The 27,700-nt window shown below is 39.1% G+C and overlaps 1 protein-coding gene and 1 pseudogene across 4 annotated transcripts in view; one reads left to right on the top strand and one right to left on the bottom strand.

The window, feature by feature from the left end:
• Window positions 1–11,511, bottom strand: part of itga6a (integrin, alpha 6a) — a 46,256-nt gene extending 34,745 nt beyond the window's left edge. For all 4 annotated transcript variants that reach the window (XM_039647265.2, XM_039647266.2, XM_089132992.1 and 1 more), the window contains exon 1: window positions 11,226–11,511. In XM_039647265.2, coding sequence (XP_039503199.2) covers window positions 11,226–11,407 — 182 coding nt within the window. In that variant the 5' untranslated portion in view covers window positions 11,408–11,511. The remainder of the gene's footprint in view (window positions 1–11,225) is intronic.
• Window positions 11,512–20,022: 8,511 nt separating this feature from the next.
• On the top strand, window positions 20,023–22,464 carry LOC148978258 (uncharacterized; annotated as a pseudogene).
• The last annotated feature ends 5,236 nt before the right edge of the window (window positions 22,465–27,700 follow it).

Raw genomic sequence — 27,700 nt, 5'->3', positions numbered from 1 at the left:
GGCATGAAAAGCAATACATTGTTCTGAGAAAGATTTGAGTTTGATTAGTCTAAGCATGCCACCAGTAATCAGGGTCGTCGGGGTTTGGTCTGATTGAGCACAATTCCCTCAAACACAATGGACATTAAACATAGCTTTCTCGAAGTCAGAATGCGCATCTGTGATTATCTTTACTCTATCGACTAAACAGGTTCATTTTTTATAGAAAAGGTAAATACTAATTCTAAATCTACATTGTCAATTCATACTAAAATGAAATATTATGCACAAAATTTGTCTTTATTTTATTTTCAGATGTTATTTGGCTTAACTTCTATGTGTGTGTGAGTGTGTGTGTGTGTGTCGTAGCAGCTGGCTGCAATCTGTCGCACCATAAAATTGCTTCACCTCTGCTAGAAAAAAGTTTTTACTACTAAACTATTAAAATTTACACTAAACATGACTCCAGTGTAAAGATGGACAGTTTGACTGTATGAATAATTATACGTTACATTAATGTTATCACTTTTTTTTGTTCTTAAAATTCTTAAAACAGTATATTACCGTAAAATAATGTTTATTTTTTTCAATAATATAGTGATTAAATTACCTAAATTATTGTAGGAAACTGCAGTCTACTACTACCACCGCTACTACATTACTACTAATACAGTAATACTACGTTCACAATGTAAATATATGCATTCCTGTCAGTCCACAAAAGTCCAATGATTGAGCTAATACCTGTTTCAGATTTCTGCTTCATCACTGAATAGGAAAAATGAGCAGACTCAGCTGTTTCTGTTCGTCACTTTAGTCATGCAGAAGTTTCCATCTTTCCATTAGAAATAGAGCACATCCATAACCTTTCACTAATTCTCAAAGTGTTACACAGTCCAAAAGCATCCGTGCCAAAGCTTCAGCAGCTGCGGCGTGTTGCAAACTCTGCCCAGAAGTGAGTTCATAATCGTGAGCTGGGCAACTGTTTTAGAAGTTTATCTGTGGTTATAATGATTCTGCAGAGCAATCACTCCAGTTGTCTGAGATGATACACACTGACAAAGCTTTATTGTGCCGGACATCTTGTGTTGGGTATCGCACTGCGGTGTGATGTGTGCATTGGGGTGCGATGGATGGGTGTGTCGGGCTAAATTGGATTGCAATGCAATTAGGATGCGATTTTATTTTTTTAAAAATAAAATAAATAAATAAATAAAATGACAAAAGACTTATCAAATCAGTTGATATTGCACTGGTTTTGGACATCTCTCTGTTAGACTGTCTCACAAATGAACTAGGTTGAATAGCTGTCAGCTGTTAAATTAAACGATAAAACCAATTTAGTTCATCCAAATCCCAAGCAATGCTTCATTTTGTTCAGTATGTGGTGGTGTAAAAAGGTCGTACTACTAGACCATTAGCAAAACATGCTCAGGTCAAACTAAGTGTCTGAATAATTTTTGGTCCCAAATTTAGTCACTGTATGAAGGATTTCTGGATATAATATGTCACAGTTTACTTTATTTTGCTATCCTCACTTACATAAATGAACTAAAGTGTCCTGCACCCACTGGTAAAAAAAATATATATATAAAAAATGATATCTGGTGTCTGAATAATTTTTGGTTTGACTGTATATGTATATATAATCTGTAAAAGGTGTAGAACCAGCTATCTCGCTAAATTACTAGCCTCTCCGAAAATTGCCTAATCTACATTTAACTAGCTACAGGTGTCCAACAATCATTTACATTTATTCATTTAGCAGACGCTTTTATCCAAAGTGACTTAAAAATGAGAATAGGACAACAAATGCAAATGCTGAGACCCTTTCCAGTTTAGTCTAAAGCAGTATATACATTTTTTTTACCAACTTGTTGAATAGTGAAATCAATTAGATTTTTCATAAAAAAAATTTTTTAACAGCTATTTACATCTTTTGCTTCAGTGTGCCAGTCAGAAATCAGGTAACATTTCCATACTACAATTTTGCCATTACTTGTAAATATCTTGTGAGATTTTTTTGAGTACGGCAGCAGAAAGGATTACATGAAGAAACAGAGGAAACTGAGAAACATACCTTAAAAACTTTATCTTGTCTGGTACCTGTCACGAAGTGATTTTGTGTGTTTTCGTTATTAGTTATTGCCCGTCTATTATTTATCCCAGGTGTTTCTCATTTCTCACGCCCCCTTGTTATCTTGTCTAGCTCGTTTGTCCTTGATTATTTAAGCCCTGTGTTTCTGCCCTGTCTTTGTTGGTTGTTGAATTTATGTGTGTTACGTTGGTGCTTTCACGTTTCTCGAGTCTTGCTTCTAGTGTCTTGTTTTAAGTTTGTTTAATAAATCTACACTGCGTTTGGACCCAGCCTCAGCTCTGTTTCTCCTCACAGCGTCACAGAACAACCAACCTCAATATGGGTCCAGCAGTCGTCAGCAACCGGGCTATGACAGAATACCTGTCGTCGGTCTTGCAAGAGGGCCGGTCTGTCCAAAGGTACGCGAAGGAGTTCCTGTCCATTAGCAGTGTGGGAGCGCTAGATGATATCCAGCTCATGGGCCTGTTTCTGAATGGGCTGGATTATGAGATCGCTCGATGGATGCCGCGGGACCTTGCCAACTGGACTCTTGACGGGTATGTCGCTCGGGCTTGTTACTTGCAGGACCTCTTCACTACTGCGCGCTTATTCTACTCGACACCTGCCGAGTGTACTTTACCCGCGAAGCCCTCGTCGTCTTCACCGCTGGTTCACGTCAGTCACGACGAGCCCGCGCTTCACGTGCGCATCGACAAGCCCGCGACTCACGTCAGCCCAGCCGAGTCCGCGACTCACGTCAGCCCAGCCGAACTCACGATTCACGTGAGCCCCGCGAGGGAATCTCCTGTTCAAGTGGATGAATCTCCAGTTCAAGTGGATGAATCTCCAGTTCAAGTGGATGAGTCTCCTGTTCAAGTGAGTGAATCTTCAGTTCAAGTGGATGAATCTCCGGTTCAAGTGGATGAATCTCCGGTTCAAGTGGATGAATCTCCAGTTCAAGTGAGGGCTGAGTCTTCAGTTCAAGTGAGTGCCGAATCTTCAGGTCAAGTGAGGGAATCTCCTGTTCAAGTGAGTGAATCTTCAGTTCAAGTGAGTGATCCTGTTCAAGTGGATGAATCTCCGGTTCAAGTGGATGAATCTCCAGTTCAAGTGAGGGCTGAGTCGTCAGTTCAAGTGAGTGCCGAATCTTCAGTTCAAGTGAGCGAGTCTCCTGTTGAAGTGACTGAATCTCCTCTTCAAGTGAGCGCTGAATCTCCTCTTCAAGTGAGCGCTGAATCTCCTCTTCAAGTGAGCGCTGAATCTCCTCTTCAAGTGAGCGCTGAATCTCCTCCTCAAGTGAGCGCTGAATCTCCTCCTCAAGTGAGCGCTGAATCTCCTCCTCAAGTGAGCGCTGAATCTCCTCCTCAAGTGAGCGCTGAATCTCCTCTTCAAGTGAGCGCTGAATCTCCTCCTTAAGTGAGCGCTGAATCTCCTCTTCAAGTGAGCGCTGAATCTCCTCTTCAAGTGAGCGCTGCATCTCCAGTTCAAGTGTGCGCTGCATCTCCAGTTCAGGTGAGCGCTGAATCTCCAGTTCAAGTGAGTGAGTTGTCCAGCCCTGTGACGCGCTGCCGCAGGAGGAGGAGAAGGAGGACTCATTCGGTTCGCCAGGCCCCGGTGAGCGTGCCCAGACTCCTCGTTCTGCCGGCCCCGCCTCTGCGCCTCGCTCTGCCGGCCCCGCCTCTGCGCCTCGCTCTGCCGGTCCCGCCTCTGCGCCTCGCTCTGCCTGCACCCTTCAAGCTCCGGGAGGCCTTTCCTGTACCCGTTCACCACCCAGAGGTTCCTCCCGTGAATTTCCCCAAGTATTTTTTTTGGGGGGGCAGTAGGTACTCTGTGGGGGCCATGGAGGCGGCACTGACATGGACCGCACCTGAGTCTGCTCCGCCCTCGTCTCTGCCTGAGCCTGCTCCGCCCTGGGCGCCATCACGTCCTGCTCCGCCCTGGCCGCCATCACGTCCTGCTCCGCCCTGGCCGCCTTCACGTCCTGCTCCGCCCTGGCCGCCTTCACGTCCTGCTCCGCCCTGGCCTCTGCCTCGTCCTGCTCCGCCCTGGCCTCTGCCTCGTCCTGCTCCGCCCTGGCCGCCTTCACGTCCTGCTCCGCCCTGGCCTCTGCCTCGTCCTGCTCCGCCCTGGCCGCCTTCACGTCCTGCTCCCCCCTGGCCTCTGCCTCGTCCTGCTCCGCCCTGGCCTCTGCCTCGTCCTGCTCCGCCCTGGCCGCCTTCACGTCCTGCTCCGCCCTGGCCTCTGCCTCGTCCTGCTCCGCCCTGGCCTCCGCCTCGTCCTGCTCCGCCTTGGTCTCCGGCCCAGTCTGGTAGGCCCATGCTCTGCGGCCCAGGCCCGCCTTGGCTACCTCCTGGTCCTGTTCCCCTGCACGGGCCTTGCCCTCCGTCCCTCCCCCAAGACTGTCTCCGCTTCACCGCCCTCCTGAACTTTTTGATGTTTGTATGGGCGTCGGGAGCCGCCCATAGGGGGGAGGCTATGTCACGAAGTGATTTTGTGTGTTTTCGTTATTAGTTATTGCCCGTCTATTATTTATCCCAGGTGTTTCTCATTTCTCACGCCCCCTTGTTATCTTGTCTAGCTCGTTTGTCCTTGATTATTTAAGCCCTGTGTTTCTGCCCTGTCTTGGTTGGTTGTTGAATTTAAGTGTGTTACGTTGGTGCTTTCACGTTTCTCGAGTCTTGCTTCTAGTGTCTTGTTTTAAGTTTGTTTAATAAAGCTACACTGCGTTTGGACCCAGCCTCAGCTCTGTTTCTCCGCACAGCGTCACAGTACCATTGATGAGACAAGTTCAACTGTTCTAATATGTATGGAAGCTTGTTTCCGCCACAGAATGAAAAATGAAAAAGGTAATTGCAACTTTTTATCTCGTAATTGCGTCAGAATTGTGTGATATAAAGTCGCAATTGCGTGATCTAAAGTCAGAATTGCGTGATATAAAGTCGCAATTGCGTGTTATAAAGTCAGAATTGCGAGATATAAAGTCAGAATTGTGAGATATAAAGTCGCAGTTGCGTGTTATATAGTCAGAAATGCATGATATAAAGTCAAAATTGTGTGTTGAAAAGTCAGAATTGTGAGATATAAACTATTAGTTTATAACTAATGAGTCTTAGTTTTTTATATCTCAGTCTTTTTTTCCCCTTAGAATTGGCCTGATAACTCGCAATTGCTTGTTTATATCTCACAATTCTGAGAAAAGATGTCACAATTTCGAGATATAAACTCGCAATTATATGTTATAAAGTCAGAATTGTGAAATGTAAACTCGCAATTGTAAGAAAAAAAGGCAGAATTGTGAGATGAAGTTTTAATTCCGTCTTTTTTCTCGCAATTGCGACTATTTCTATATTTGCGACTTTATATCTCACAATTACGACTTTATTTCTCATAATTGTGACTTTATATCTCGCAATTGCGACTTTATTTCTCAAATTAGCGACTTTATATCTCGCAATTGCAACTTAATTTCTCATAATTGCGAGTTTATATCTCACAATTGCGACTTTATATCTCGCAATTGTGACTTTATTTCTCATAATTGCGACTTTATATCTCGCAATTGCAACTTTATTTCTCAAAATTGCGACTTCATATCTCGCAATTGCGACTTTATTTTCCAGAATTGTGACTTTATATCTCACAATTGCGACTTTATTTCTCAGAATTGCCACTTCATATCTCGCAATTGCGGCTTTATTTTCCAGAATTGTGACTTTATATCTCACAATTGCGACTTTATTTCTCAGAATTGCGACTTTAATTCTGACAATTCTGACTTCATATCTCGCAATTGTGAGATAAAAAGTCGCAATTTTTTGTGGTGGAAACAAGCTTCCATAAATATGTGATCAAACGTACGTGGATAAATCCTGACGGATATTTATTAAAGGCTAAGGGAAGCCATTCAAATTTAAATGTGTTTGCAAGTTCAGTTTACATTTGGTTTTACTAATTGTACACGTACAATACTCATCTCTTGGATACTGACTGATTTCTACTCTCAAACAGATATGCAAGTGTATAGATGCACTTGTCAGCCCCATGCATACAGACAGTGAGACTAATGAGACTAACCAACATCCCTTCGGATCTGTAGCTTACAGATGTGTAAGCACTGTAAGCTACAGTTGTGTTTGTAGCTACAGTATAATGCAAAAATTACCTATTTTGGACATAACAGCGAGTTTCAGTTTCAGACACCAATAAAAAGTAGGCCTCAGGAGAGAGTTTCTAAACCATATAAATACATTGTCTACTGTTTTAAAAATCACAAAATAGGGCTAAAAATATACCCACACCTGAGGAGACCAACACAATAACACAACTAGGAGCCACCATTCTCACAAAAAGAAAGGAAAAGGGGCCTCTAGTGATCTATCTCTCATGTTACATGCACAGATGGCCTGGTGTACATATTCCCTGATTTCTCCTGCCCCAGTGTAAACAAATGCCAACCGATGCTCTAGATACTCACAGATCGGAGTCGATGAGAAACAAGACAGGAAACTGTATGAATGGCAGGAAGGAAGACCTTTTGTGTGCCTTTAAAGAGAAGCTACTAAGTCTAAGTGTGTCTGCTAGGAGATAAATGCACACCAACACAACCACAGTGCAACTGTGCACTTCTTTAACACATTTCTCATTAACTTATGTGCATGAAAACTCATCACCTCATAACCTATGTGCATGAATACGGAGTTACAGAGTTGAACTGAGGGAAATGCGGTCATGCAGCACCAATAGGCTTTCAACACCAGAGCCCACTGCGATCTTACCACCAGACTCACATGAGAATGCTGGATAGAGCGAGGCACAACTCAAAGTCTGTGTAGGCCTACATGTCAGTGCGCTCTATTAAAATTACAAAAATGTTCGAATGCATTCTCATATTAAATATGGGTTCATCATAGTGAAGCAGTATCAAGCCTCTCTGTAATATATTCCCTCTTTCCTGTCCTTGGTAAACTCTGTGTACCTAACCTTAACCCCAAAGAACTGATCCTCTTTTCGGGGTAAACTGAGAAAATACCGGCAAACTGCTGAAGAATTCCAAGCTGGTCAAAACAGACAAATCTACAACAGCAAAAAAGAAGTTTGGAAACGCTCAGCCTGAGTCAAACGTAACCTGCAATTTATTTAAAAACAAACATATCGATAAATACCTGGCGAGTTGTTTTGGTACAACATTCGGTCTGCTCTTTTTTGCATATTAAAAACGATTATTGATTGCTTTTGAATCAGAATTTTATGTTTGAGGTATGTTTACATGCACTAACTTTCATAAACCTGAATGAATCCAATTCGATTCTGAACCTTAAACTTTGCAACCCAATTCACATTTTCATTTAGCCTACATGCATAAAAGCTAACAAATACGTCACAAGAGCTTTTATTTTAGTTTGTAAGCCATAAACATTACGCACGTTCGTCACACAAACAGAGGTCATATAATAAGAGGGCTCTGGAGAACACGAGAATTCGTACGAATTTTACGAGGTGGCTAATTCGTAACAATTCGTACGACCTCACTCGTACGAATTAGTACGTTTTTGCTAAATCGTAATTGGCCAATTCGTATGAATTCGTACGAATGACCTACCCCTGACGCCGCCCCTAAACCTACCCATCACGTGGGTTTGGACAAATCGTACGAATTCGTACGAGTGAGGTCGTATGAATTAGTACGAATTGGCCACTTTTTAATCACTCGTACGAATTGGTACGAATTGCTCGTGAGATAGCGTAGAACCAACATGCGCATCACACACGCACCGGACGTATGCGCAACGTATTTTTAAAGCCGATTGAGAAAGCAGTCATACTCAAGCGTTTACATGCTTAGTTTTTAAATCGGCAGCTTAAGACATATTTGTTTGATGAGGCCTTTTGCTGCTTGATTTTACATTTATAGTATTTTATTACTTCCTTATTTTTACATTGTATTCTTTCTTGTATTTTATTGTGTTTATATAATGTGTTTGAAATTGTACAGCACTTTGGTACACTAGGTGTTTTATAAATAAACTTTGATTTGATTTGATTTGATTTTTGTCTTATTGATCAGATTACCCAGACAGCAAACTGACATTGAATCAACGTGGAAACGACGTCTCTCATGACATTGAAACAACGTTGATTTTGCTCATCGAATTAACGTTGAACCAACGTCAGACGCGGCATTCTTCAAAGCTAAATGAAAATCGAAAATTGGTTTGCTTTCATAACGTTGAAACAACGCGTTGATTTGAAGTTGATTTTCCGTTAGTTTTGAAAGAATGACGCGTCTGACGTTGGTTCAACGTTAATTCGATGAGCAAAACAATGTCAGATCAACGTTGTTTCGATGTCATGTTTCCACGTTGATTCAATGTTAGTTTGCTATCTGGGCTACCCATGACCCCGCCCCTAAACCTACCCATCACGTGGGTTTGGACAAATCGTACGAATTCGTACGAGTGAGGTCGTATGAATTAGTACGAATTAGCCACTTTTTAATCACTTGTACGAATTCGTACGAATTGCTCGTGAGATAGCGTAGGAACAACATACGCATCACACACGCACCGGACGTATGCGCAAGGTATTTTTAAAGCCGATTGAGAAAGCAGTTTGAGAAATCGGCAGCTTAAGACATATTTGTTTGACGAGGCCATTTGTTGGCTGCTATTGATTTTACATTTATAGTATTTTATTACTTCCTTATTTTTACATTGTATTCTTTCTTGTATTTTATTGTGTTTTATATAATTTGTTTGAAATTGTACAGCACTTTGGTACACTAGGTGTTTTTTAAGGTGCTTTATAAATAAACTTTGATTTGATTTTTGTCTTATTGATCAGATTAGTTCAGGTCTACACCCTATTTCACATAGATCACGCTCATTTGGATTGACTAAGGTGTTTATATGAAGGCTTTTCAATCTGATTGATTCATCAATCTGATTACTAACTGATTACATGTGTGCACGTATTGATGAAAAGATCTAATTCATGCACATCGATACACCTGAGAAAATGCACACACATTGCTACCTACACTCAACCGCACACGAGTAGTGATTTGAGGAGAGCATTGTACGAAGTGTATCAGATACCACTTTCACCCTGGAAATGACCTGTGTGTGCTATTGTGCTGAGAGCAGCAGCCTGGCAAACACAGAGATTGAGCGCCATTCACATGCATTATTCAACCAACCGCACACGAATCAACAAAATCCACATCACACTGGAAATAAATATGAAAAGCCTTACAGGCATACACATCAGCAGAAGGAAAACAGACGAGCCTCTTCACAGGTGCGAGACATTTTCATGGATGCTTTAAACAGGTGTCTTCCACCACACACAAGAAAACTCACACTTGTTCGTTTGACACAACTGTTTAAACACCCTGGCAAACAAACAAACACACACACACAATCCCTGTGCGTCCTATTTAGCCAGTGACCCCCCTCACACTCAGACTCTAAGTAAATCATTCAGCCTTTTCTTTAATCGCAAATCGCAAAACTCTTTTCAGAGAACTGGCAAAGCAACACATCATTTCTTTCCATCTGACTGAATTAACAACTGGACTTTAAGGAGGTTGTTTTTTTGACGTTAAACTGTCTGAATTTGTATGATGTGATTAGTACAGAAACAAGCAATTTTATTATAAAAAGGCTACACTTAACCGCACACCTAAATGGAAGCACATGAATGACATTATTCAAAATTATATGAATTAGCCACCAATTTGCCAAAACGTCAAATAGTTGTCATGAGGGTGTGTTGGCTTGTCCTAAACTAGTCCAAAAAGGAGCCCTGTTAGTGTCCCATCATGACAGATGTTTTACAGCCTTACACCACCATCCCATCTTTAATTGTACCAGGCAGAATACAGATCTGAGAAAGCTTTAAAGAACATTGGTAACACATGACAGTGTCTTTGTTACATGTAGTTACTGTAGTAATAACGATAAATGATGGATAATTACATGCAACTGACACTAAACCAACCTCTAATGTAAAGGGACACTGTATTTTAAGGTGGCGTAGTCACATTGAGTACTGATTAATATTAATTAACTAGGGATAGTGTTTGGTTTAAGGTTAGTAACTTGTAATTATGCATAATTTACTGTTATTACTAGTAAGTACAAGTAACTATGTCACCTTAAAATAAAGTGTAATCGAACACAGGAAAAAGCGACAAACCTTGAAAACTATAAGTTAAAAGGCTAACTTCACTGTAAAAAAATATTGTTGGTTTAACTAAAAAAAAAATGAAGTAACCTGGTTGCCTTAAAACTTTAAGTTCATTGAAATTAAAAAATCGAGTTAATACAATGAAGGAGTTTGATTTAATAATCAGAAACTGAAAATATTATGTTATCTGAACCACATAAATTATCTAAGTTGATTTGACTGAAGAAAAAACGTTAAACGATAAATGCATTTATTATAAAAAGTCTTCAGCACACTTTGTATGTTTGTGTCTGTTCAGTACAGATTTCCTTCAAGGCTATGGCTTAGACAAAACAGCCTCAACTACAACATTCAAAAGAGATCAGACACCATGATGATCTGAAGAAATGGTTATTATTGTTGTAATAAAACATCAAGAACTTTAAATCTCTGAATTGCCATGGCACATAATCAACTCAAGAACCTTGTAGGGCCAAAAATGATTCTAAGCCTAGGCTAATTGGGCTTTTTGCTGAATCTAAAGTGAAGAACTGAAGAACCAAGAGTGGACTTTGTGGTCTTGCTCTTTGAATTCTTTCAGTGTGAAAGCCATTGTCCATTGGTGACTTGTCGCATCACGTTGGGTATTGTTAACTTGTGTGTAAGAAACGCACAGCCTCTTCAAGCACAAGCCTACCCCCAACACACACATATCGCTGCGTGCTGGGAGCTTACTGGAGAATCACCCTTCGGACATACACTTGCTAACATTCACCATTCAGAGAGAGAGGGGGGTGTTTATTCTATTTCTTTATGAACTATTAGACAATTTCATGCATCTGTTCAGTTTTCACAGAGGAGAAGTAGTGTTTAAAAATGAACGCGGCACAGGTGCAGGATGAACGGGAATGGGATATATGAAGGGGTCCGGAGCGCATAAATAAATAAGCGGAGACTCACGATCTCGAGTAATCGCAACGAAACCCACATAATTAATACTCACATTGTTTTATCCGAGGGCTGGAGCTGCCGGTGCAAGGCGAGGGAGAATCCGAAGAGGCTTCCCGGGTGACCATTCTTCCTGAGGACGTTTTGCGTGTCCAGGTTAAACGCACTTGTAGAAGTCCATATGAGCAACGAAAAGACGCACAGGTTCAGAGAGAGCCCCTCCTCAAAGAGCTCCATTACCTGCAATTAATGTGCTCGTATGAATATAGCCCTTGTTTGCTGTAGTTCCCGCTGCACTGAGAGGACAGAGTCTGTAATCCGCACTGCACTGCGCTCAATGAAAAGAGAGAGAGAGAGAGAGAGAGAGAGAGAGAGAGAGAGAGAGAGAGAGAGAGAGAGAGAGAGAGAGAGAGAGAGAGAGACCCATGGCCCCTCCTCTCACTACTGTCCCCTCAGAGCCCTACGTCACTATTGATCGATGGACGCGTCTCAGCCGGACTCTCCCCATCATCTTGATTTTTAATTTATTTATTTTTTAATAAGGGGAAGTTAATATTCATAATCGAAATGTGTGCACTTAGCTCCAACACTCTTGTTTCAATTCAACTTAATTAGCCTACATCTATAAATAATACGAAATTAAAAATTTAATTACATATTTTTGCAATGTGTTCTCTAATCCTCATGCATCTTGATCTACAATGACATTTTTTAGGAACAGGATTGAACACCTTTTATATGTGTCATTACAGTGGATAAACATCATCATCAGTCTCAGAACTTCGTCTGATGTAAAAATTAAATCCATGCCACTGAGCCAGAAACGGCTAGTGTCTTTAGCCCACCCGGCAGGATACTGGAGATGTCACAAATGGAGCAACCAGAGCTACACATCTTGATGCTGTCGACCTCCTGACCACTTTTCTCATTGTCTTCCCATCAATTTTGTCCTGATTGATTGTGTCATAAGTTCTCCACTTGGTTATGACTTACTAACGCCTTGGAATTTTTGGTCTCACCTGAGCAATACCCTTCTTTGCATGCAACCAAGAAAATGTTAGAAAAATATTTCAGGAACAGCTGAGATTTATTTGGAGACGCTTTTTTAAAAGTTATATACAGTATATATATATATATATGAAGAGTTCAGATGCAAAAGCCTCTAAATGCCATTTGAAATTTTCTTTTTTAATGATGACTTTTATCAAACTTATATATTTAAGTTCAGTAATTTCACTTAAATAACAATAAATAGGTAATTATCATTGCCATTTAAGTGAAATTACTGAACTTAAATATACAAGTTTGATAAAATTAAAGAAGAAAATTTCAAATGGCATTTAGAGGCTTTTGCATCTGAACTCTTCATATATATATATATATATATATATATATATATATACTCTTTTTCATTTGAAATTTTATTTTTCATTATTTTTCATTTGAAATGTGTAATTTTGGTTTTCAGTGACATTGCAGTTTGGCATTTGTACATCAAAGATGCAAAAATTCTGATATGATTTATTTATTTATTTGTTTTTGTTTTAAAGGAGTAGTACACTTTTAAAAAAAAACTTTTGCTGATAATTTACTCACCCTCATGTCATCCAAGATGTCCATGTCTTTCTTTCTTCAGTCAAAAAGAAATTAAGGTTTTTGATGTAAACATTCCTGGATTTTTCTCCATATAATGCACTTTACTGGTAACCAAACGGTTCAAGGTCCAAAAGACAGTTTCAGTGCAAACTGTTCAAGGGCTTTAAATTATTCCAGATGAGGAATAAGGGTCTTATCAAGCGAAACGATCACTCATTTAAAAAATAACAACAAATTTTAAGTTTATAAGCTCAAATGCTCGCCTTGCTCTGTTCTGTGATGTGCGTTCGTGACTCTCCTGTTCGAACTCGTTAATCAAAATGAACAAATCTTTTTCCGAGTCAATTTGTTTGTTTCGTTTGTTGAATGAACCAAATGACTCGGAAAAAGATTTGTTCATTTCGATGAACGAGTTTGAACTGTATAAAACTTAAACTTTGTTATTTATTTTTTAAATGAGCGATCGTTTCGCTAGATAAGACCCTTATTCGTCGTCTGGTGTCGTTTAAAGCCCCTTGAAGCTGCACTGAAACTCTCATTTGGACCTTGAACCGTTTGGTTCCCATTTAAGTCCATTATATGGAGAAAAATCCTGGAATGTTTTCATCAAAAACCTTATTTTCTTTTCGACTGAAGAAAGAAAGACACAGACATCTTGCTGGATGGCATGGGGGTGAGTAAATTATCAGCAATTTTTTTTTAAAGTGAACTAATAGAGGTGTGAAGACTTTTTATATCGTTAATACAGTTTGAACTAGAAGGACGTCTAAGGGTGCCATTTTTATGGCCTATAGGCCCAATTTATTACACTGTAAAAATCATCTCGTATTATCATTTTTTCGTGACTTAAATCTGTCAAATCTGCACTTTTCAAAGTTTACGATTTAGTTTCATATTAAAACAACAACAAAAAAACTATTAGGCCTATGTAAATTCTGTCATAATTCTGATGAATAGAAACATCGTCTCTTGATGCGACACAAACGCCTTCATTAAAATCACCGGATCCGTTTACTGCGGGTAATGGGTGACACGTCTAGTCGATTAGGCTAACGAGAGCATTCTCGATTCGTGCATCTGATCATCCGCTTAAATAATGCAGAGCTGCGTCTGACTGGTTTTTAGATTTGAGCAAAGATCACTGTGATCCAGCTGAAATAAGATGCGCTTGTGTCCGCCTGAGAGAAGCATCGACCCCGCTGTGTCCATAATATGACGCTCGGTCGATGAAGTGTGAAGCAAATAATGTGATCCTGATAAACCAGAGAATCAACAAACTGAGACATTAGTTACACTGAACAGTTCAAACATACATGTTTTGTGTTAAAAAAAATGCAAAAGGCAACTTTAATTAAATAGGCCTATATCCAATTGCATTAAATCACAGAATAGCTAAATAAATAAGAACTAGATACAGATATGAAAAATATATATTTTAAAAAAGAAATAATTGATTATTCCAGGCGCCCAAGACTTTTTATCCAAAATCTTATTCAGTGATGGAGACCATTCGGTAAATAATTGCAAAAAAATCCATATAACACTTCCAAAATTGCTTTATAATTGTAAACATATTGGCAGAGAGTACATAATAACTTAATTATTGTTTGAAGGTATTTGCTCTTCCACCACTGAAACCCCATTAGTGTGTGATGATGCACTTAACCTGTGATTAGAACATTTAGATTTGGAAAAACTCTTCCAAATGAAACAACATGGGATCACGCACACACACACACACACACACGCAAACACACACAGTCATCCGTTCTCATCCAAGCTGATGCATAAAGTGCATCATCATCATTTCACCACAAAGAGTATTACTGTAATGGTCTCTTTCAGGAAATTAATAAACGTCATCCATCACAGGAAAACAATGGCTCTACTTCTGATCAATACGATAGAATCCTCCTGCGGTTAAGACATGGTTTAAAGGATGATGAGTCCACTGTTCCCTGTGTGATCCTCTTTAACCTTTCTGTTACAGTATATTGACAACAATTCAATCCACAATCTGACTTGTGATGCAGCCGGGAATAATATTCGCACTATTTTGGTTCATTTGTCCAGAAGAGTTTCTCCCAAGGTGTTTTTCTCCATTCTGTCACAGATGAAGACTGGGTTCCTTATCTTTGGCTTGCTCAGTTGAGGACACTTAATATTCAGCAATGGTATTGATCCGACTGCTCTGACACTATTTGACAAGAACTGAATTGAGTGGGATGACGATGACATCACATTTCTTTTTTTCCAGAGATGCCTTATAGATTAATTGAACTAATTTCATAATTAATGAGCTTTACACGGTTATTGTTATGAACTGAGTTAACACTGAACTGACTTCAGTTGAATAATGACTGTTTACAACTGTCTTTTTCGTGCAGAACTGGAGTCTGTTCGCATTACTGAATGATTATTTTCTTGTGTATCACTGTTAAGCTGCGTCGAAATAATCTGTATTGTGTAAAGCACTATCTATGAAGGTGACGACAATCTCTTTGTCAATCATATTTAAACTTTTTTGAAAATGTAGGTTTTTGATAAGTAACTATTTCCCTCTGGTGCTCTTCGGTCATTTTTGACCAAAAATATATGTTTAGAAGTCTTTACTTCATCAGAATCGTAGGAAACTTGTGAACACAAAATAAAATCATGATTTCGAACAATTTTTAAATGGTCCTGAAAAGAATTGACACACTTGTGCTCCACGCGGTCAAAAACGAGCGAAATGAATGGAAAGCGAATTTCATCTAGTGGAAAATATTGGTACTGCGGCCAAACAAAAACTTACCGAAACCTCGTTTATTGAGATGTCAAGCTCAAATTTGGAACTCAACTTGTTTAGATTTATGACTTTGATTTTCTTGCGGTTTTAGAGTAAAACGTGTTTTTGGAAATATATATTTCACATAAAAACTGAAAATTGTGTATTTTTCATAACAATACAAAAAATTCTGCAACTATTTTTAAGTTCACGTTTTTAAACCTTTTTCACTTCAGCAATAATCTACCAAGTGTTGTCTTTAGAGATCTAAATAGATCAAACGTAAGTCTGTCTAGTGGAAAATATTGGTACTGCGGCCAAACAAAAACTTATCGAAACCTCGTTTATTGAGATGTCAAGCTGAAATTTGGAACTCAACTTGTTTAGATTTATGACTTTGATTTTCTTGCGGTTTTAGAGTAAACCGTGTTTTTGAAAATATATATTTCACATAAAAACTGAAAATTGTGTATTTTTCATAACAATACAAAAAAAATCTGCAACTATTTTTAAGTTCACGTTTTTAAACCTTTTTCACTTCAGCAATAATCTACCAAGTGTTGTCTAGAGATCTAAATAGATCAAACGTAAGTCTGTACTTTAAAATTTATGACAAGATTTACATTTGGAAAAGTGAATAAATGGAATCTTACAACAGCGTAAATATAATCTAGCACCATAAATCCCTAAAAATACAAAATGTTACATAAAAACATTTAATTTTTATTCATTTCAATGTTTATTTTTGACAGATACGCAAAGAGCATCAGAGGGCTACACTGTAAAAAAAATCACTGGAAAATTATAGCAACTTACTGGCAATTTTGGTTACAGTAAGATTACCGTAAATCATCAACTACAATTAACCTGTAAAAATTCAGCAAAAAGACCAGCTGTGAATTTACAGTATTTTTTACAGTATGAATTAAAACAAACTCATTTCATTTGAGGCAACCGATTATCTTAAATTGGTCAATTGCCATTTCATATTTATACTGTGTAGACAAGACAGCTTGGGTGCGGATGTTCACCCAAAAGTTGTAGAACAAATCGTCAAAGTATCGTAAAGTTATGTTTACCACAGGCTTGAATGGCGGGACACGTGTGTGCAGGGTGAGTCTGTCTGAAAGCATGAGGAATGTGAATGACCCTGTTGTGAGATCACTGCTGATTCACTGTGTGGGCACTTACAATCGCTCAACATGACAAAAGACCGGAGACCACCAATGTGACCTATGCCGGGAATGTGACCCTGCCAGTGACGGAATATGAATTGGAGGCCATCAGTTTGTTGTACATTATGAACAGTCATTGAAAGCTAGCATAGTGCATTCACAACAAATCAACACGGAATCGCTTTATACAAGAACATATACCGATTGTTTACTATATCTTCTTGATAATATCCAATAATACTCTATGCCAAAGAACTGTTGCATGTGAACTCAAAATTTCCATAATCATTACTGTGTGGGTGACGCTATACAAAACTGTTCCTTCATTAATGAATAACCACACAGGAACAAATGAGTAACGCACTACACTGTAAAAAAAATATTGATGGTTTAACTTAAAAAAGTAAGTAACCTGGTTGCCTTAAAATTTTAAGTTCATTGAACTGGAAAAAGTGAGTTAATACAATGAAGGAGATTAATTTAACCATCAGAAACTCAAAATTATATGTTATCTGAACTAAATAAATTATTTAAGTTGATTTGACAAAAGAAAAAAATGTTATGATTACTACACTGTAAAAAATATTGTTGGTTTAACTTAAAAAAGTAAGTAACCTGGGTTGCCTTAAAATTTTAAGTTGATTGAACTGGAACAAGTGAGTTAATACAATGAAGGAGATTAATTTAATCAATAGAAACTCAAAATAATAAGTTATCTCAACTAAATAAATTATTATAAAGTTGATTTGACAAAAGAAAATATGTTGTGATAACAAATCTTGAAAATATTTTTTACAGTGACTAAAAGGCTACTACTGTTAACTAACAAGAAACTCTGATTAACAAATCAGTAAGTAATTGCGCTCAGACGACTGGGCTGGGGTAGTTCACTATTAGCTAATCAGTAACTATTTTCTTACCTCACTGAAGACTAAAAACTACTACAGGTTCATAATTAATAATAATAATTAGGGCTGTCAAACGATTAATCGCGATTAATCGCATCCAAAATAAAAGTTTGTGTTTACGTAATATATGTGTGTGTAGTGTGTATAATAATTTTATATATATAAATAGCCTACACAAACATTCTTGTATATATTTAATAAATATTTTCATGTATATACTGTATATAGATTTATATATAATTTATATTATAAATAAATATAAATATTTTATATATAAATTATATTTTTTTTCTTAAATATACATGCATGTGTGTGTATATATATATATATATATATATAATAATTATACACAGTGCACCCACATATATTACGTAAACACAAACTTTTATTTTGGATGCGATTAATCATGATTAATCATTTGGCAGCCCTAATAATATTGCATAATGAATAAAACAAATACCAGTTGGTTTGTTGCCCATCACTGTTTGACGCATTTGGGTTCACGGTTATAAGTCAATGGTTGTGTTTATTTATTTATTTTATGGGAGTGTGAAGTTTAATGTCAGGCACACAAAAAATATATAAAAAAGAGGCATATACAGGTATTCTGTCTCTAAAGAAACTGATGAATAGAAACATGAGGAGAAGTCAGTCACTGCTGTCTTTAAACCCCCCACGATTACACCTGTCATCGACCAGGTGTCAGCTGTCGACAGTTAAACACTCACTTTGGGGGTTTCTGAACCAAAACCTTGAGAATCAGGACCAGTGTCTGTGAGCTGCACATATAGAAATGACACATCGTCAATGAGGAACGTTTAATCAAACAGCCCACCAAAAAAGTTCCTTGAATCGTGTTTCTGTAACGCCAGTTAATCCATCAGGGACAAGAACTAACATTCGAAATGCCTTTAGATGTTTGATTTACTGCATTCTCTCGTTCTTTCCCTCGTTCACTTAGTCTTTTACGCTGTAAGAAATGAGTCAGCAGACTCTGTGTGGAAATTAAGGTTTAATCTCCATTAGCATCCGTCAAAATGTATGCAGTCACCAAACAGACTGATTCCATCAATGAGTCTCGAGTCATTTCCATGTGTATCAGATCAGGACGAGGGAACAGAGAATCCTCTGACAGAATAACAAAAGCTGTCACCAGACACCTCGGCTCTGGTTTGACTTCAATAAAGACTTCTTTAACACAGCCAACTGAACTTACTGCAATGGGGTTTCACCTGCTGGCTTTAAAAATAGCTGTGTAAAACTAGGTGCTAATGGCTCATTTGCAACTTTTCACATGTCTTACCCAACAATAATTGAACATCACATACTCCTTCCTTATCAAAAAAAAGGTCTTCTCTGAAAACAGATAAATAATTATCTGATATTTCAGTCTTATTAAACTCTTGGTATTAGCAGATAACTGTGGCCGATTAACAGAATTTAAAGGGATAGTTCACCCAAAAACTCACCCTGAAGTCATCCTCTAGGTGTATATGACATTCCTCTTTCAGACAAACACAATCTGAGTTATATTCAAAAAGATCCTGGCTCTTCCAAGCTTTATAATGGCAGTGAATGGTGTAGATTATGAAGCCCAAAAAAGCACATCCATCCATCATAAAAATAATCCGTATGTCTCCAGGGGGTTAATAAAGACCTTCTGAAGCGAAGACATGTGTTTGTGTAAGAAAATTATCAATATTTATTACTTTATATACTATAATTACTAGCTTCCAGTAATCACTCGCTGTGGGCAAGTCTAGTTTCGGTGTGAGAGTGACCTCTGACCCGACGCATGACGTAGGGTGTAGGAGTAGCGTTAGCTTTGACGTCTCTCGCGGTTCAGACAAAAAGTTAACTCAAGCTCCTCCCACATCTCTCTTTAAAATTCTCGCTTTAGGCTTCTAATTCTTGACCAGTGTTTTCCTGTGCTCTGTCCTCTAGGGATCAGAGGTCACTCTACATGCGTCTGGTCAGAGGTCACTCGTCATACATCATGTGTCGCGACATAGGTCACTCGTCATGCATTGGGTCACAGGTCACTCGTCATGAGTCGGGTCAGAGGTATTCGTTATGCGTCGGGTCAGAGGTCACTCGTCATGCGCCAGGTCAGAGGTCATGTGTCGGGTCAGAGGTCACTTATCATGCGTCATGCTTCGGGTCACAGGTCACTCGTCATGCGTCGGGTCAGAGGTCACTCATCATACATCATGCTTCGGGTCAGAGGTCACTTGTCATGCGTCGGGTTAGAGGTCACTCATCATACATCATGCTTCGGATCAGAGGTCACTTGTCAAGCGTCTGGTCAGAGGTCACTCATAATGCGTCGGGTCAGAGGTCACTCGTCATGCGTTGGGTCAGAGGTCACTCGTCATACATTATGCGTCGGGTCAGAGGTCACTCGTCATGTATCGGGTGAGAGGTTACTCGTCATACGTCGGGTCAGAGGTCACTCGTCATGCGTCAGGTGAGAGGTTACTCGTCATATGTCATGCGTCGGGTCAGAGGTCACTCGTCATGCGTCGGGTCAGAGATCACTCGTAATGCGTCGGGTCAGAGGTCACTCATCATGCGTCGGGTCAGAGGTCACTCGTCATGCTTCATGCTTCGGGTCACAGGTCTCTCGTCATGCATCGGGTCAGAGGTTACTCGTCGTGTATCAGTTCAGAGGTCACTCGTCATGCATCAGGTCAGAGGTCACTCGTCATGTGTCAGTTCAGTGGTCACTCGTCATGCATCGGGTCAGAGGTTACTTGTCTTACGTCATGCATCGAGTCAGAGGTCACTCGTCATGCGCTAGGTCAGAGGTCACTCTTTATGCGTCGGGTCAGAGGTCACTCGTCATGCGTCGGTTGAGAGTAGGGATGGGACGGTATGAAAATTTCATATCACGATTATAGTGTCCAAAATAATCGTGATTATCAATATTATCACGGTTTTTGTAAAAAATTTATGAAAGTGCTCAAAAAGAACTGATGCTCACACTGAAAACATTTCATTTCATTTTATAATTGAAAATCAACAAACAATAAATAAAACAAGCCTCTCTATGCAGTTTTTTAAGCAAGATTCTATTCTATGGCATTTGCTTCTTTATAATGCCCGTCGTCAATAGCAACGCATTATTACACAGCGCACATCCATAACATTCACAACGGACGGGCGCTCGTGTTTCATTCAAATACAACTTGCCGTCTTGCGTCTCCGGTTTTTGATTGTATTGCAAAAATGAAATCAGAGTTGATTTATTTTTTACATAGTTTGATAATATTGGTGTGATATATCTCGTCTGGACGATTGTTTTACAAAATGAATTCATAAACAGGTAAGATTTAAAACATTAGCTAATCTCATTATCAATTCAATATGTTCCCGTAATTATGTGGTAAAAATAAAATCGGTTTAATACGTGATGTATCTATACTTTACTATCCCTTAAAATATCACTCTTAATAATAGTCTTGTTTGAAGTTGTTCGTTCGTCTTTGGCTCAAAGCCACTTGCTACGAACTTTTCTTCGCGGAAGCTTCACGTCTATTTCAAGTGAGTGACATAAAAATGTTTCAACTCAAAACAACATTTCGTGCCCAATTGTTTCCCAGACGTAGTTTTGGTATTAAGGTCAAAGTTAACTTGCCTTGCGTTCGGGTGATGATCACACAAGACGACTCGGCAGATTTGAAGTGTTTCTATTGCAGTGACTTTTTGTTCGGCAGACAGGGTGACCATCCTCGATCAAGTTTCCCTCAGGACTTTTGTAAAACCCAAAATATGACCACACCTCAGATTTGGTCTTCTTAAAAGGCTGAAAAACCTCCTGAGCACGGTCACTACCTTCCGCCATTCCTTCTCGAATAGTAACTTAATTAAAAAAAATATTGCATGTTGCGCGCCTGCGTCAGACTGGCCGACAGGATTCAGTGAGTTATTAAAATCGCGATAATCAAACACGGTTTTAATGATAATTAAATTTTAAACGATAATACTAACCGTCAGTACATTTTATCACGGTTTATAGTGAAACCGATTATCGTCCCATCCCTAGTTGAGAGGTTACTCGTCATACCTTATGCATCGGGTCAGAGGTCACTCGTCATACATCATGCACCGGATCAGAGGTCACTCGTCATGCGTCGGATCAGAGGTCTCTCGTCATGCATCGGGTCAGAGGTCACTCGTCATGCGTCAGGTCAGAGGTTACTCGTCATGCGTCAGGTCAGAGGTTACTTGTCATTCGTCATGCATCGGGTCAGAGGTCACTCTCCATCTGTTGGGTCAGAGGTCACTCGTAATGCATTGGGTCAGAGGTCACTCGTCACTCGTCATGCGCCGGGTCAGAGGTCACTCATCATGCATCGGGTCAGAGGTCACATGCGTCAAGCTTCGGGTCACAGGTCACTCGTCATGCGTCAGGTCAGAGGTTACTTGTCATACGTAATGCATCAGGTCAGAGGTCACTCGTCATGTATCGGGTCAGAGGTCACTCGTCATGCGTCGGATCAGAGGTCACTCATCATGCGTCATGCTTCGGGTCACAGGTCACTTGTCATGTGTCGTGTCAGAGGTCACTCGTCATGTATCTGTCAGAGGTCACTCGTCATGCGTTGGGTCAGAGGTCATGTGTCATACGTCGTGTCAGAGGTCACTCATCATGCGTCAGCTCAGAGGTCACTCGTCATGCGTCGGGTCAGAGGTCAGATGAGGGTTGGGTAAATAGTTACCCGCTGCTTTACCAATGGTTAATGCACACATTTTCTCTTTTCATCTGACTTTACATTTTTGGGTGAACTAACACCCATGTTGTGTTGTGTGAGTTGTGTTGACAGCTATTTTGGAGGAACTCTTTGAGGAAGTGTTCCTTTCTGACTTTGAGAAACAAAAGTTAACTTAGCAACAACTTCAGTAAACACTAGTGTTCTTCCTCTACTATTCAAATCAGGAATCTGTCGATCGGATAGCCATCCATTTACTTAAATCTCTACCATTTACACTTGGCAAAATATATGCAATGCTTGAACGTTTCATTTGCAGCAGTTTGCACGTGGGCTTGCGGAAGAAAGGCTATGGTGATGCATGCTGTAGTAGCGCTGCCATATCTGACTATAACATGTCATATAGCCTATAACACACCTTTATCGCCACAGAATAAAGAAAGTTGTTTTGAATGACAATGATGACAATTGGATTTTTGATCCCGCTACAGCGAGCGTTTGACTCAACACAAGTGAGCTGAATACATTTACAAGACAGAGAGAAATGAAAGATTAATGTCTCAAAATAATTCTTGTAAAAATGGGAACTGAAATATATCTGCCGCATTGGCACTCATGTGAGTGTCACGCTGTGGTGCAAGCAGAAGAACAGGAGGAGTCCAGATTCAAACGAATTTAACTTTTACTCATGCAATAACAGGCAGACGGGAGCAAACACAGGTAGCATAAACATTGACCGACCAAGACTGACTCAAACAGAGGGAACTAAATACACACACTAATGAACTAAACCAGGTGATACAGAAGGCGGTGATTAACAAGACACAGGTGATGAAGGTAAACTGATGAGGGTTGACATGGAAACTGAAGAGTGGCGGGAAATCAGAACAGGACTAAACCAAAAACTAGAAAACAGGGGAAAACAAAGAGTCAAACTTTGACAGTGAGACATTAGGGAGAGACTCAGGTTTTTGGTTTTTTTTAAAGATGTGTGCAGTTTTTAAAGTAATTGATTTTTTACTATGTTTGTGTTTCAATGAAGAAAACCTATAATTAGTTAAAAAAAAAGCTTGTTTGCAGCCTGGCAATTGAATGCATCTTGGAAACAAAACACTTTCTGCTTTTCTCACACTCGGGTTTTGACATAAACCAGACAAAATACAGCCACAATAACACATATGAATGAAACAGCAGGACACAGTGCCAAAAAAAAACCTTCAAAACAGCAAAGGCAGAATCAACATTAGAAACTGGAATTGGCCAAAAACAGTGGAAAATGTCAGCAACATTAATGCAACACCTAAATGCGATCGGATTGTGTTTTATCGTGCAATTAATACGTGAAAATGAGTTTTTACGTGGAAATGATACGCAGTTCATTTCACACCCCACACCACCAATTCTACCCAAACGTATATTACACACGCACACCCCACACCACTACTAAACATACCCTAACCAACCCATGTGTATCCTATGCACGTAAAAACTCACTTTAGCGGATAAATTGCACGATATACAGTAGAGATGCATTTAGTGTGATCGGTTGGACCAACCCACTAGCACAGGCATGTTCACTGCTAGACTGTGCAGACACATCCATAAACCCTGTGATACAATCCCAGAGAAACGAGCGAGTCTGCCCGTTTTCCTTGCGTCAGTGGCTTGGTAAAGTGCTGAGTTTAATCTCAGTGAGAGCTCCTGATCGGCCAGTGTTGTGACAGAGTGCGGGCTCTTTTGTGAAGCATGCATCGCTGTAAATCTACCCAACTCCCGCAGCACAAAAGCCCAGAGCTGGTTTACAAGTGATGGGGGTGGGGGTTCAGAACAATGAGGATGTCAGAACATCGGGACATCACTGCATTCTTTCTCAGGCCGCTCCTGCCTGTGACGCAGGGAATTGTGGGGGATCCCCCTTTGTTGCTGTTGCAGGGTGGTAAAATGCGGTGTCTCTTGAGGTCAAACAGCCCTTGGCTTGAGTCAAAAGGAAAGCAGCGAAAATCAAAATATCTGCACTGAAATGTGTTGAGACATGCACGGGACACTGTAAGAACGATTATCGCATGTCATTATGATCATGGGCTTCTTATCTGCCTCCGTTCCCAGGATTCCACGCATACTCAAAGCCTGACAACGGATCATGTGTTAAAGGAATGTTCTGAGATTAATATGCTAAGCTCTTTTGAGTAAGAGGCATAGCCTATTGGTGATTACCACATAAAATAATTTTGACCGATCCCTCATTTACATTTATTTATTTTTTTTAAATACAGCGATGCAGGTTTAAAAAACAGAGGGAAGTATATAAATTCGTCCATATATGTTACTTGATAAAGATTAATTGTTAAATCGTAATTTTTTTGCAGTAAAACTACTGTTATTAAATTCCAAATGAATATCCTTGTGCTACTGTGAAAGTTACATCAATGTTTGTTGAGCCAAAATGGGAGTCTCTTGCAGTCAATATTATTGGTGCGTTATAGCCAACGAACCGACTCGGACCTCGGATTTGACGTCACGTCCACACTTCAAGCGTTCTATTTGTTTTGCGTGTCCGAGTCGGAGAAAAAAATGGACGCCACCCGGAAAGCTGTTAGAATGGTAGCACTAGCCGAGTACCAGGCACTTACATTAAAAAAATATATATATTATGACTACACCTTTTTAAAACGCAGCCATTTGAACTTGAAAATGTTCACTTTATTAATGTTTTTCATGTTAATCTTCTGTTAGCAACGCTAGCAACGTCAGTAATTGCACTCACAACAACCGATTCCCATACCTACAGGGACGCAGTAATATGAGTGATTATCCACAAGTATCCTACGCCCCATGAGGCCTTGCGTCAAAAGTGGGCGCGACTTCCGGTTGGAAGTAAACAAAGCGCGATTTGACATGCTTGACACTCGTTCATTCAACAGTTGACAGTCATTCAAGTTATAGCGATCCAAACTAGCTAACGATGTGGGAACACAACCTCAACGAAATTCAAAAGGGTGAAATAACAGTACCTTTACCCTCCGCAGTAGTTGATTGGGAGTATTATAATAACATTATTAATAATCAATACTCATCAAGGCATGTTGACAGATAGTTGTGCGAGCTGACAAACAATTAAAATAAAAAATACACAGTTAGTCATTGTGCTTTGGAGTTTATTCAAAATTATAAATGAATGTGCTGCTTGAATACATTAACTGGCACATTTGGTATTCTGTCAACTGGGTTTGATCCTGAGTTTAGTGAACTATCCCTTTAAATTTTTTGCCCACCATCGACTGTGGCCAATGGTTTTCCAAAGTTACGAGCCACTCAGCATTTTCACTGGCCACAAATTAGACATTGATACCATGTGGGAGAACGGCTATATAGCTGTTTTTAATATTATCTCAAAATTTGGCCGCAGGATTATTAGGCTGCTGTCACTTTAAGATGATGCACAGATCCAATGTACTGCATTTTCATTCTCAACTGTTTCCATTCACTTAAATCATAAATGTCTGTGTAATACTCGCATAGACTAGCATTTTGACATTATTTTGTGTATTTGACCGTTTAAGCGCAATTAGCATTGGAAAAGAGCCCAATTTATCAGTGAGAGGCGGCTTTATCTGTGCGCCCATTGGGTGTGAACACAAAATCTGCAAGAATTAGTAAAATTTTGTACAATACGCGTAATCCCTCGCTGAAATTCAAGCCCTAACACCAACAATATTCACCTGCAGCAAATGAAACGAGTGAGTGAGGCGAGGCGGGTTTGTGTGATAGAACGCATCCATCTGTGGAAAATGAGTACTGGAAGCGTTTCAGATATTTCAGATGGCTTTATTTTTTTACTGTAAATGGCAGTATTCCCCAAAGGAAACAAAAAAGCTTTTAGTTTTGAATGATGTATATGTAATGTAGAGAACTGTTTAGAGTTTTGCAAAAAGTTTGTTTTACAATAGCAAACTGAGTTTAAAGGTGCATTGTGTAATATTTAGGAGGATATGTTGACAGAAATGCAATATGATATACATAACTATGGTGTATAAAAACGTTATGTTTTTATTACCTTAGAATGAGCCATTTCTATCTACACACACCACGGGTCCTCTTATGTGTTTCTACAGTACGGACCAACGCGTTTCGCCTCATGTTTTTCTTCGTGCAAGGAAGTAAAATACTACACAATGATGAACTGGTAAGAAAAATATTCGCAATTACATATCGTTTTACTGAATAAAACAGTGAACATCATTTCTTAATTTATCTTTGTAAACTGCTGAACTGGCTACTCTCTGCTGTGTCAGACGACATCACTTCCTGTCAGCCACCGTAACTTCTGTTGGTTGCAATTCGTAACTTTCACTGACTTCCGTGGATTCATGTTCCACTTTTAGTGTCTAAGCAATAAAAAAAACCCTGTAAAAACTGCAAGCTTACATTCAGAGTCAACAACACTAGCAGTTGTGTCTATGTGAGCTGTAAACAAAGACAAAATGGCATCCTTTGCAAACACCAGATTTAGATTTCCTCAACAGTTACTGGGATCAACAAACATTAACTAGCTGTGTACTTTCTAATTTGTCCCGCTCCACACTTGCTCACCATGTTTGAGTGACCTGCAGGAATTTAACTGCGGCCTTTGACGAGGTTACCATGGAGATGAATAACACAGCGAGGTCTGGTGCTCTCTGCAGGACATGTGAATATGCACTCTGAAAGTAATGAAATTACACTTAAATATGCATCAGTGCATTATTTAATATTTATTATTTTCACATGCTTTGACTAAAAAGGATGTAAAAAAAAAAAGAATGGTTAAATCCCTCTGAGCATATTTAAAACAATAAAAAAGGTATAAATTATATAAAATTATTAAGCTTGGAAGAGCTTAAATACATCATAAATACATCTCTGATTGTGTTCGGATGAAAGAAGAAACTCATGCACACTCACCTAAAGGATTATTGGGAAATTGAACAACCCTTTAGGTGAGCGTACATCTAGGATGACTTGAGGGTAAGTAAATTATGGGATAATTTTCATCTTTGAGTGAACGAACCATTTAATAATTAGTTAATAGTCATGTGCCTCAACAAGTAGAGTCATAACATAATGATATCCTTGCAAATCGTTAGCTTATTGGTGTATAAGAAAAAAATGCCTTATGATTATATAATTATGGTTTTAAATATATAATTCAATATTCTTTTATGGTTGTTTTATATAATACTTTCAAACATATTATTTTTGTATTACTCCATTTGTGCTTTTTGTCTATTGCATCTTTTAATATCATATACTCGTAGTCAATACACATATGCATATATTCTATTCAGACCAGACATTTAGTTGCATCTCTACACTGAACATGTGCATGTCTATTG

Source organism: Pimephales promelas, chromosome 7 (assembly GCF_988280905.1).
Source record: "Pimephales promelas chromosome 7, fPimPro1.hap1.1, whole genome shotgun sequence".
NCBI lineage: Eukaryota > Metazoa > Chordata > Actinopteri > Cypriniformes > Leuciscidae > Pimephales > Pimephales promelas.
This window is presented reverse-complemented; position numbering and strand designations above follow the sequence as displayed.